This window comes from Peromyscus leucopus, chromosome 2 (genome assembly GCF_004664715.2).
Source record: "Peromyscus leucopus breed LL Stock chromosome 2, UCI_PerLeu_2.1, whole genome shotgun sequence".
NCBI classification, from domain to species: Eukaryota; Metazoa; Chordata; class Mammalia; order Rodentia; family Cricetidae; genus Peromyscus; species Peromyscus leucopus.
The window spans coordinates 152,080,017-152,091,715 of NC_051064.1; the positions used below are offsets into that span (position 1 = coordinate 152,080,017).

The 11,699-nt window shown below is 51.0% G+C and overlaps 1 protein-coding gene across 1 annotated transcript; it reads left to right on the forward strand.

Moving 5' to 3' along the window:
- Positions 1 to 7,039: 7,039 nt before the first annotated feature.
- On the forward strand, positions 7,040 to 8,927 carry C2H1orf174 (chromosome 2 C1orf174 homolog). Its single transcript, XM_028860257.2, has 4 exons — positions 7,040 to 7,124; positions 7,214 to 7,310; positions 7,665 to 7,860; positions 8,382 to 8,927. Exons 1-4 carry the CDS (start codon positions 7,040 to 7,042, stop codon positions 8,487 to 8,489), a joined length of 486 nt encoding a protein of 161 aa, XP_028716090.1. The 3' UTR covers positions 8,490 to 8,927.
- Positions 8,928 to 11,699: the final 2,772 nt, after the last annotated feature.

Consider the following 11,699-nt stretch of genomic DNA (forward strand, 5'->3'; position numbering starts at 1 on the left):
CCGTGTGAGTCCGGAGTATCTTAGACGAACACACACAAGAGAAGACAGAAGGCATAAGAGGGAGACGAAGATTTAATGTCATCATTAGAATTCTTATAAAGCTCTATTTTTATATTTTTCACTACTTAGGTCTTACTTTATTGGAAGAAAGAAATCGAAATATGCACATCGACTGGGAGGAAGGGTGTGATCCGAGAATTCCTTGTAAGAGTCTTATGTGTAAATGACAACTCAAAATTGTCAATGAGAGAGGAGGGAGAGAGGGTGTGATTATTATATTGCCTCTAAAGTGACTAACTAAGAGGTACTGCCTGAACTTACGAGGAAGAGAGGGTCGCTCCTCCATAAGATTCATAGCGAGAAGAAGCAAAGACGACCGAGCAAGCTACAAGTGGCATGTAGCTTAAGGGGAACTTAAAGGGACATAACCAACGAGAGCTTGAAGAATGTTTCACAGACAGCCGACACCGGAGCAGTGGGCAAAGACCGAGTGAGACCAAAGAGAAGGAGGCCCTGCCAGACGAGGCCAGCTGCCCTGTCAAAACGCGGCGAGCGATCGAAGGCGTCAAGGGATATTGCGGGTTTCAAAACACGGCGATCCACCATATATAGTTCACAATGGATACCTTCACCAGGTCGTCATACCATGGCAGACTAACGAGTGGCCATCAAAGGCGATGCGTGCGCCGGCTTTTCAAACATGGCGGCCCTTATGTATCAAAGCTGCGGGGCGCCTCCTCTGGCTCTCACAACATGGCACGCGGTGAGGCCTCATACATCAAGTTGTCTCGATTTTGTTCAAACATGGCGGCGCCAGGACTCGCATTCGTATGGGGACTGGCACTTGCATCTCCAAAGGGAGAGAGGTGCTCCCACTCTTCTTCTCGGTGGCGGGAGGGTCGCTTCGCGCTCGTTCCGGCCGGCTTTACCGGCGCTCCGCCCTCGGTCAATGATCCCCCCGGACAAGCCTATCCCTCTGTCACGCGCTGTCCAGAAGCGACCGGCTTGTCGGGACACGTAACTTGCAGCAGCAAGCCAGCAGAGCATCGTGTGATTAGGGGCGAGCCTGTCGAGGGCGGTGACCGTTCACGCCAGTTCGAGCGGCGCAGAGCTCGTCCGCTGAGGCCGCGCGATTGAAGCTAGCGGCCAGTAAGCGGTTACGGACGCCACACGAGTCAAGAGCGTACTCAAAAAGCTGTGGAACTGAGAACAGACAAGAGAAAAGAGAGTATGAGGAGCGCTGGAAGCGAGGCACACCGCTGGGACTCCGTGTACTGAGGGTCACCGGGCAGCCAGTCCACTCGTCACTCCTGACCAAGGGACTCGGTGGATGTCTTCGCCAGAGGGTGCCTTAGGTTTTTCACCACAAGCGTACGACGAGCCCCCTCGGGGCAGTGGACGGAAGACGCCTCTGACGAGGTGCCCCACGGGTGTGCTACCTCCCCAAGTATCACCTGCCGGAGCCCACGCGTGTGGCGCGACACGATATCACGAAGGGCAGTACTCACCTCTGGAGACTGAGATGCACAACAACAACTAATCGAGGTATCGCGCACTGCACAGCCAAGCCGGGGAGTGGAGGCTCCAAGACCTGCCGGCTGCGCCGCTTCTGCAGGCTCTGAGTGGGAAAGTGCTGGACGGCTCTAAAGCAGGCTGCCTGCACCCGCATGCCCGCTGCTAGTGTTCTCACTCAGGCGCTGTACATTAAGAGTGGGCGCTGACCTATGACGAAACCTGAGTAGATTGACTCGAGTCGAGAGCAACATGGGCTAGAGGACAGTCTAAAAGTTTGCGTGAGGACAAGTAGGAACCAGACCAGAGGGTGGGGCTCGATCATGGAGCGGTAGCAACGTAGACTCCGGAGGCTGCCCAGAAGCGCCCTTAGTTGAAAGGTTCTGTGTGTGCCCACCACTCACCTGTTACCGGGGAGTGGAGAATGCCTCCTTCAGGATGGGATATTGTAAGATCGGCGATGAGAGAGGGTGGTGTTGCTGCTGAGTTCTGCAAGCCCTGCGCCGCAGAACCCACAGGCTGGCGGTCGACGCTGAGGCGAACATTTTTGGTTGGCACTGGTGTAGAAGGATTTATAGGATAGTGTGGTAGAGCGAGAATAAGAACAGAGTATCGACATGTTTATTAATTTTGGCATTTGCTATTGCCAATGCGTAGAGACTTATGAATTTATTAGAGTGATGTGATATGCACCGAGAGCACACTACGTAATCTTAGTTATTATCTACTCCCATATTGTGTGGTGTCAGTCTTGAACGAAGTTGCACAACGGATGAGCCGTCAAATTCCAAGCGGACCCATAAAGCAGGATGGGTCCTACACCCTTGCGTTCCTCAAAACCCATCCGTTCTGTGGGAATTCTTGGGGTCATGGAACAATCTACAGGATGTAGGAGATCCATGTGGAACCGTTGCAGTAGGCCACGGGCTCCATTTTACATTTACCACTGAGAGTGCGCTACACGGTCTCTAACCCTGCCTTGAGGGCCATATGGGGCGGTATTGCTAACATTTCAACGCCACAACCAGCCAGCCGTGGCTTCCTCTTTGTTTACCGTTATTGTTTTGCTATTGTGTTAACTTGCTGATCAACACTGTATGCCCACCACTTGTACACAGATATAGTGAGATGTTAAAAGAAGTTATTCTGTAGTAACGGAGCTACTCATTACACGCTACTTTAGGTCGTTGGTGCATACCACTGATGGGTAAATAGGCTGGAGGTATGCTGGTTTCAGGAGTCACTGACTTCGAGTTATATAACGGCACAAGCAAGCTCAAACGTCAAATATGATATCCTTCAGTTCAGGCAAGCCACAGGAACGCGATGGAAAGAATCGCCCACTGCGTAGTAACGTAGGCCACTAAATCATCGTATTGACTCTAGAGTTCGGAGCTTGTCTCTAAATCGCTGCGAGCTGTAACTTCATGAATTAGATGGTCATTGTGTGAGAGTCTTAATCACGTGCTACACATAGATGTAAGACAACGAGTGGGGACTGCCCACGGACGTGTTTGTCGTAGAAGAGAGTAGGGGGATTCTAAGGTTCCCTTCAGTTCATTATGGCACACAGTTCGAGCTCGCTTTCTTGGGAGGCGGTCTAGTCGAGCCTTGTCTTCTCTCCCCGTTATAGTCCAGCACATATCCGACTATCGGGCCGGCTGTCACCTTGGAAAGTTTGAGTTGGGTATAAAAGGATTTCGTGAATGAGTGATAACACAAGTGCAGGTGGAGTCCAGGCTCTTCGAGCCCAGTTTGGTCCTGAAGAGATTCGTGGAGTACAGGATCTCCCTTTCCCATCCGGAGATATTCGGGAGCGTAAGAAGTTTCAGGTGGCCTGCTGCTCTGCATCTCCAGTCCTCTGGACTCCATGGTTTCTTGTGTGTTAAAGCTAATTAGGATAACCATGTTCAAGACATGGTGAAGCGGGACGTCTGCAGAAACAGACCCAACTGAGGTACATAGATACAGTAAGCCTCCCTGTGAGTTCAGGCCACTGTGAAGCCCAGGGCGTGGGAAAGAGCTTTTGTACACAAAGGGGAGCAGGCTACAGGAGAGCAGCAGCTGCAGACAAATAGTATGTTTTGCAGAATAACACGAGCTGGGACACACACTGGCACATCGGAGGAAGAGGAGGACAGGTCCAGCACACGGAGAGAGCCAGCGAGCACAGAGCATAGATTTTTTGATGTATATACCAGAGTAGGCTTTTCATCGCCATATACGATGCTGGACATCATGTATCTTCTCTCTAGTTGCCCTATTCTTATCCTGCGTCCGCCGTACTGGTATATCTCCATGATCAGTTCCTTCCAAGGTGTCTGGTGATGTGAATGTGGAGCGTGAGAGACTGCCAGACGAGCTTCTGGTCAGCCTGAGGGCACTAACGAGTTGTGAAGCACCGATTGTGTGGTGGTGCTAACTCCGAAGACAACCAGGAGAGAGGGGAGATGGAGCGGCGAGCAGCACTGTGCAACTGCAGGAAGAGACTTAGGCAGGTGGATGGGAGGGCAAGAAGCGTCCCAAAATAGAACCATCAGAGTAATCAAATCCGAACAGACTGGGAGTTCCCAAAAAATAGTTCTTGTACAGAGGCTGGTGAGAGGGCTGAGTGGTGGCAGGCACAGTTTGGTCACAGAGACCATGAATGCGTATGCCATGGCAGGAGCGCACATGAGAGCACGCACGAGTGCGATTTTCGGAGCGCACGGGACCACGATAAGGGAAAGATGTGGGTCAGCAGGGTCATCTTAACCTCCAGCTCATCCTCGGCGGAATGAGAAGCAGGCAGTCGACCCTGGCAGTTTCTTGGCAGATGCCCACAGGTCTATATTAGCTGCATAGCAATCTGAGAGGTGCACGCCGCGGCGATATAGTCTATCAAGACATCCCTGTACTCGAAAGATATGGAGGGGGAGATGGCTGGGCAGCCCTAACACAGCGATCGACGCAACTAGCTCGTAGATCCCCAAGGCGTCTCTGCGATAGCAACAACAGATGCAGAGAGCATAGCGGAATGCCGACAAGAGCAGGAAGGAATACTTCACTGAGAGGAGAATATATAATAGATACTAGAGAGAGAGAAATATAAATACAAGGACGTTATTGTCTCTAGAGATGAGAGGAAGCACCACCAGATAGAAGGAGGGAGAAGATGGAGGGAAAGTGCGTGTTATTCAGTGAGAGAGATCCATACAATGATTAACTTTTGCCATGGGGGGAGAATCTTGAGAGAGACGCGGAGGCACAGGGCGGAGTGGCTCAGCGCATGGTAGTAAGTTTGGCACTGACTATGTAGAATGACATGCGAGGAAGGAGGACTAGAATGTGTCTCTGGAGCCCTCACGGTCTACTAAGGAGGGATGCCAAGTTGGCACTCAGAGCCAAGCACTTGAGTCCAACCTTTTTCTTCTGAAATTGTCTGTGGCATGTGTTGAGTGTAGTCAGTGCTAGTGTAGTGTCGTGTAGGTGCTCAAGGGTGTGATGGCGCGTCGGCCGACCATACTGGCAGCTAACATATGTGGCCAATATCGAACGAGTACAGATCAGGGAGAACGCCGCTCGTATGAGGAGACAACACGCTGACCACTCGAGGTCTTGGAATTTTGCTTCCCAGGTTTGGTGGCCGATTAGAGGGATCTAGAAAGAGGGCCTCACCTACCATAATCTACCTTGGTGAGAAGAACGCGGTTCTCGCCACCGTGAGGAGAACCGACTCCAGTCCTCACTGCCTGTGCCCTCTGGCAGCCGGTGTCCTAATGTGATAACAGCTATGTGAAGCATAGAGGAGTTGAACTCCACTGGAGGCCGATCAAAGGCCATATCTACAGTTAGTCAAGAGTGTTAGTGGTGAGTGGAATCTGTGGGAGTAGCGGAAACGACGATCGAAAGCTCTGAGGCGTGAAGAGAACAGAGGGAGGCTTCCAGCCTGGTGTGGACAGCTAAGGAGAGGAGTGATGGAAAGGCAGCAGGCAGCTGTCGATCGGAAACTGGACTGCGGTCGGAGCCTGAGTAGCCCCAGCAAGGTGCCACTCAAAGACGCGGGCGGAGACATGAGCTAGTTGCTCCCTCTAGTGAAAAGCCCGTGTAGGCACTCTTCTAAGACTCAAAGGTGGAGATGCGCATCGGAGCGCGTAGCAAAGCACGGCCTTCTACGGGACGAGCCCACGGCGAGAACACAGCGACTAACACCTCTGTCCAGAGTCCCTCCAGGCCCTTTGGGACGCGTCATGAGAGCACGAGGCGCCATACGAATTGAGCCAGCTCGCACAGATAGTGGAATAGCACACAGCAATGGTCAGGTAGAGGTTTGCATCTCACCAAAGTAGCACCAAAGGCCTTGAGGCCTCCATCCACACCCTGTTCATGCGACACGACCTGTACGCTCCCTGAAGAACACCGTGTTGTGTACTACAGCACCAAGCCTTCTGCTGCTGTGTATAGCATCGGAACAGACATATACCAAGGAAGCCCGCTTGTTGATAGCTTGCACGTCTCTGATTTTCGCGTGGAGATCTGAAGCTGACCGTAACGAGGTGACTACCTTGAAATGCAACTCAGGGCAGATTTTGAGCCATATCTGGTCTGCAACCACTGCAACTGTGCCTCATGCGATGGAAGCTTGGACGAAACTCACTTAGCCCAAGCAAGGCACCTCACTCAGTAACATCGTATAACTGGCACAGACTTTTTGTGCAACCGCTGTGCCACTTTGGAATGGGTGCCGATGGCAGCCAATGTTCAACTGATACGTGTCACCTCTGCATTAACCCAACCTAAGAGCATGAGAGAGGTCATAGTAACAAGCAGGAGAAAGAGGATACTGTCGTAGTGGTCTGGTGTGAACAAAGTCAAGTGCGGATGTCTGGACAGCCCTAGTCCATACGCATAACCTACAAGCCGCAAATCTGACGACAGCTGGCGAGGCCTGCGAGGGCACAATCTCCACCTCTGGTATCACATGCCAGAGCGATCCGACTGAGTTGCGCTGAAGAGAGCCTTAGCCTGAAATGCATCTTGGCTGCGGACTGTCGCTCTACAGTCTCCAATGGGCATCATGTGTGATGCGGACTAATAGAGCGAAAGAAGCTGAAGAGTTCTTGGCTTGGGGCAGATTGGGATTCCAATCTGGGTGTCTCTCATACCAGTATAGATTTAAAAATATATGATTTTTCATTTACTTTAAGGAGAGGCTACAAATGCTATGGCTTATATGACGGTAACTTGGGTAGAGAAACGCCAGGTCCAGATAGGACTCTCAACTTGCAGTTAGGTTTGTTGTGGTAGATTCTGCGTCATCTCATCCATGTGTATTTGGGGATATACACTTCTGAGCCATGGAGAGCACTAAAGTTTATTCATCATAGAGGTGAGAGTTTTCAGAATGCATGTTCCCCGTTCTAACTCCAGCAAGATTTACAATTATTATTAACAGCCAAACGAAAGCAAGTACCTTCAGTCTAGTGCTGTCCAGTACCTCAGAAGAAAAGACAGTCGCAGGTAAAGAGGCCAGATTGTGATCGCGACGATGGTGGCCCGCTGTGGAGTCCCTCACCTGCCCCCATCTAGTCAAGCAAGGACACTGACAACCTGTGGCAGTAGGCGCAAGACAGGTGGCGCATAGATATGGACGTTGAGAAGCACCTGTGCCTTTGCCTGGAATTCTGGTGTTTCCCTCTTTACCCATTATTTTTCACCCTAGGCAGGACTTTAACTCAGTCCCACGACCCCAAAGACTACACACAAGGATCACTGCAGCCGTCCAAGAAAGAGTCTTCAAGTATGAAGACAAACCTGCGGTCGACCTGGTCGTTTCATGGTAAAGGCAAGAATTCTGAGAAAGACAAGAAATAGCACTGACCCGCTAAGAAAAGTGGTCCTAGGCGAACCTCTCAAGACACGAACAATGCAGTCTTGCTTGCCAAAAGTGCAAGCGCTGGGCACCTCTGTGGCGCCTGTGGCCTCGCCTAGATGGGCCACCTGTTGAGAGAGAGATTATGACATAAGAAGGACAGTGCTGGAGCGCTACTTGTCGAACCGCCTCAGAGAGAGTAACTGACGGCACACCCCAAGGGGCTGTCTACCCCACTCCTGCTGTAGTGCAGGACACTCAGAAAGACCACGAAATTGGGTCCTGCTCCCACACATCTCAGATCTGCTTCACCCGCGTCCAGCACAACAGCGCACGGAACGCCATGTGAGAGCTCTGCCCAGCAGACGGAGCCTGTGCCCAGGACAGAGGAGGTGCAGGCACCTGTGCTCCAGATGGACAGCAGCGTCTTTCTAGATGATGACAGCAACCAGCCCATGCCTGTGAGTCGCTTCTTCGGGAACGTTGAGCTTATGCAGGTAAGTGTTACCTCCTGACTCTCCTGCAGGGCCTGGGCGACAAACTGCAGCTGTCACCATGTGCTCCCAGCACTGTGTGCCCAGAATGCCACAACACAAGGGTAAACATAAATGGACCAGGTTCATGCAAGAGGAGAAAAAGAAAATGAGCTATGTGCTATTTGGAGGTGCCTCCCTCACACCACCCCTACTCTCCCAGGGCTCATAAACTGGGAAGCAGCTCTGGTTTTTAAGGCTGGGAAGGCGGGGTCCCTGGCTGCAGCCCCCTGGGTGTGTCTTGGACCTCAAACAAGGTTAGGAAGTCAGATCTGTGATTTTGTGAACATGTAACCGTGTTTCTGTTGCTATCTCTAGCTTGGAGCATAGCATCTTTCCTACCAAGGGACCTGTGCCTGGACAGACTTCCCATGTCTATAACAGAGGCCAGCTCTGCAAGGCCCAGAGCAGACCGTGGTCAGGTTAGGATCTGGGTGCCCAGGCAATGTCACTCAAGACTGAAGTCATGTTTTCTTCCCCTCAAGGATCTGCCACCAGCCTCTTCATCTTGTCCTTCCATGAGCAGACGAGAATTCAGAAAAATGCATTTCAGAGCCAAAGATGATGAGGATGAGGATGACGCGGAGATGTAGAATGGTGTCTTCACCTGTTCGGTAGTTCACAGTTGGACGATGCAGCAAGTTTTAAGATTCCTGTATGGCATCTCCAAGAGAACGTGCTCTTAATTGAATACAGAATTGACATGTCACCTGCGCAAACACTCGGCTCCTATGGACAGGTTCCTTATGACCACAGGTTGCTGCCACCACTGCTGTACTGCCGTCTTTTCCTCCTTTCTTAGATGTGCCATCCTGGCACAGGTCAGCAGGGGGCTGGGCAGTGGGAAATAAGGAAAATTCCTGAGTGCTTTGGTTTTGGTAACACAAGCTTACTTTCCATGCCAAACTGATCACTGGAGATGAATTCAGTTTCTTCTGGAAGGACTCTTGTTTCTGAGGGAAGCTAATCATTTATCTTATAGTTTTTGCAAAGTGCATATGAGAAGGAAATAAAATATATTTTGAAAATACTTTTAAGGAAATATTATGTCCCTAAAACTGTCAAATATTTGAGAACCATGGGAAGAAATGAATGGGGTCCAAAGCTGGGACCACCCTTCAGGCCCATTAGCTAGCAGGAGATGCAAGGCCCGTGGTACAGGCTTTGACCAAGAGGTATCATGACAACCCCTTCCCTGCTCTGCTGGGGCTGAGGCTAGCCATGTGGGTACTGGGAATTGAACCTGGGTCCTATTCAAAAACAAGTGTTCCAGGCCTGTAAGAAGTTCTCAGTTCTGCTCCTGTTCAGATAGAACTGCCCCGCCCCACCCCCCAAAAGCTAATGTTCCCTACCATCATTCTCAGCTTCCACTAAGATCCTTTCTCATTAGCTGTGACCTTCACCTACTCAGTTTTGTGATTTAATGACTGATGAACAATAATTTAAAGCTGTTGCTTGTGGTCATCTTCTGATAGTCAGGGATTATAACGCACAGCCTTAGATTGCTGGGCCCCCAGAAAAGACACACCAGAGTTCCTCAGTGGGACAGCTGTGTCTTTCTCACCAGTAGACTTCAGTAAGAATCCTTAATCACAACATGCCTACCAAAGAGACAGGCATGCCATGACTAGCAAAATGGGGAACAGAGCTTGCTTCAATCCTTTACTTAGAGCCCACCCTGCTGATGGATACTGGGTAGAAAGAAGCACCAGGACTAAGTGTCAGCCTGCAGCAGGCCTCAGCAGGTACCACCTTTCCCTGACTGGCCCCATAACTCGAATGCAGTCAGCGCTATTTCAGCAGAGTCATCCAGCCCTGGGACGCTCACAGAACCCTTTCCTTGTGGGATTGGAAAAGTCTGTTGAGATGGAGGAAGTCACAGACCTAAGTTCCTTGCCTGTCATGAGATGGAGGAGTTGCCAGAACACAGGTATCCTCTGTGAACCTACAGACAGGGTGGAGGGTAGGTGTGGAACATCAGGCACAAAAGGACACAGGGAGAGGGTCCAGCAGTGTGTGCTCACGGAGAGTCCACAGCAGCAGAAGCAAATAACTCAAGAACAAATAGACAAAACCCAAACAGGGCCACCAAGCTGGCTCAGCATGTAAGGGTACTTGCTGCCAAGCTTAAAGATGTAAGTTCACTCCCCAGAACCCACATGGTGGACAAAACTGACCTCCACAGGTTGTCCCGACCTCCACAAACATGCCATTCTTGGCATGTGAGCACACCCACACACGCACACAAATGTCTTTAAATCTTAGTATTTAAACACATTAAAGCTGTTATTAGAATCTACTTGGGGAAATATACTAGATTAAGAGCCTGAGCCAGCCAGCTGTTACAAGAGTGACTTACCACAACCTTGACACAGTCTATACAAGTGCCAAAGCCAGTTGAGAGTCTGCAGATGGCCCTGTGGAGGCTCCTGTCATGGACACCTGTGACATGGTCCTGTGGAGGCTCCTGTCACAGACACCTGTGACACAAGCAAGCCTGTCTTCCCAGTGCTGCAGTCCTGGGGCTGGCCTCCCAGGACTCGGGAACCAGTGACCACAGCAAGGACACAAGCCAGCAGCTAGCTGCGTAGGGAGCGAGAGCAGGTCCAGAGGAAGTCAGTGTGTTTCCAGGTATCCTCCCTGTGGAGTCCTGTCATTCCCAAGACAATGGGAGACAGCCCAGTCAGGTCCTAGATATTTTTGGAGGTCAGTCACCTTGCTGAAGACCTGCTGTTCCCACTCCAATCTCCCTGCAGGTCAAATGGGCCATGGCCTGGGACAGACAAAATTCACCCAGCAGGGCACCCAGGGTGCTGGCTCCTGCAGGAGCTTCCTGAAGACAGGCCCTTCTTTGGACTCAAAGATTTAAGCCAAAAACTTTCCTAGATGGCTTCAGTGGCTCTGCCTTGCTTAGGTATTTATGCCCACCCCTTCTCCTACATCAGTTGGCAGTACCTCTCCCTTCAGCTTGAGTAGTTGAGACTCCTTAACCTTGCTTGGTCCCAGGCTTCTGCTGCCTCTCACTGACTGTGTGACTCAGCCATAGTGCCGAAAACACAATGAATCTGTGTCACTACGTATTTTTTTTGGTTCACTATTTTTATCCTGGGGTTTGCTGCCTACATTATCCTGGGAGTCTGGGGGCTTGGGTGACAACTCCTGTCTGTGACACTTCTCATCTGTACCCACCACTCCATCATTCTGACCAGCTGAGGGCCCAGAAGCCGGCAAAGCATGTCCCATCAAGGACAGCCTTCTGGCTTTCACTCAAAGCCCATTTTTCATGTCCAGCTGCAACAAGTGTGGATTTCTACATTCTACCAACTGCAGAAACAGAGCCTAGATCAGGAGGGTGCAGAGCAATCCTCCGCGAGGCACACTGGCAGGGGTGTGTATAACAGGAGGCCACAGATGTCCAACTTGGGGCTGAAGGGAAGGCTCAGCTGCTAAGAGCAATTGCTGCTCTTGCGGAGGACCCAGATTGGGTTCCAGCACACACATGACGGCTTGCTTACAACCCCCTGTAATTCCAGTTCTGGGGTAAACAATGCTACTGGCCCCTGGGACCTGCAAGCACATGGTACACTAGCATACACTTAGGCACACACATGCACATAACAAGTGTCAAACTTGAGAGAGCCCAGTTCTGGCAACAGTCCTAGCAGGGGACAGTGACTGTGCATGTCCATGGTGCTTGAAAAGGGCAGCCCTTTTCCAGAAAATGGAAGAAAACACACTGTGAACAGTGTGCATCCAAGACTGTAAAGCAGCATGGTCCTCTGAAAGCTCCCCACTGGCTGAGG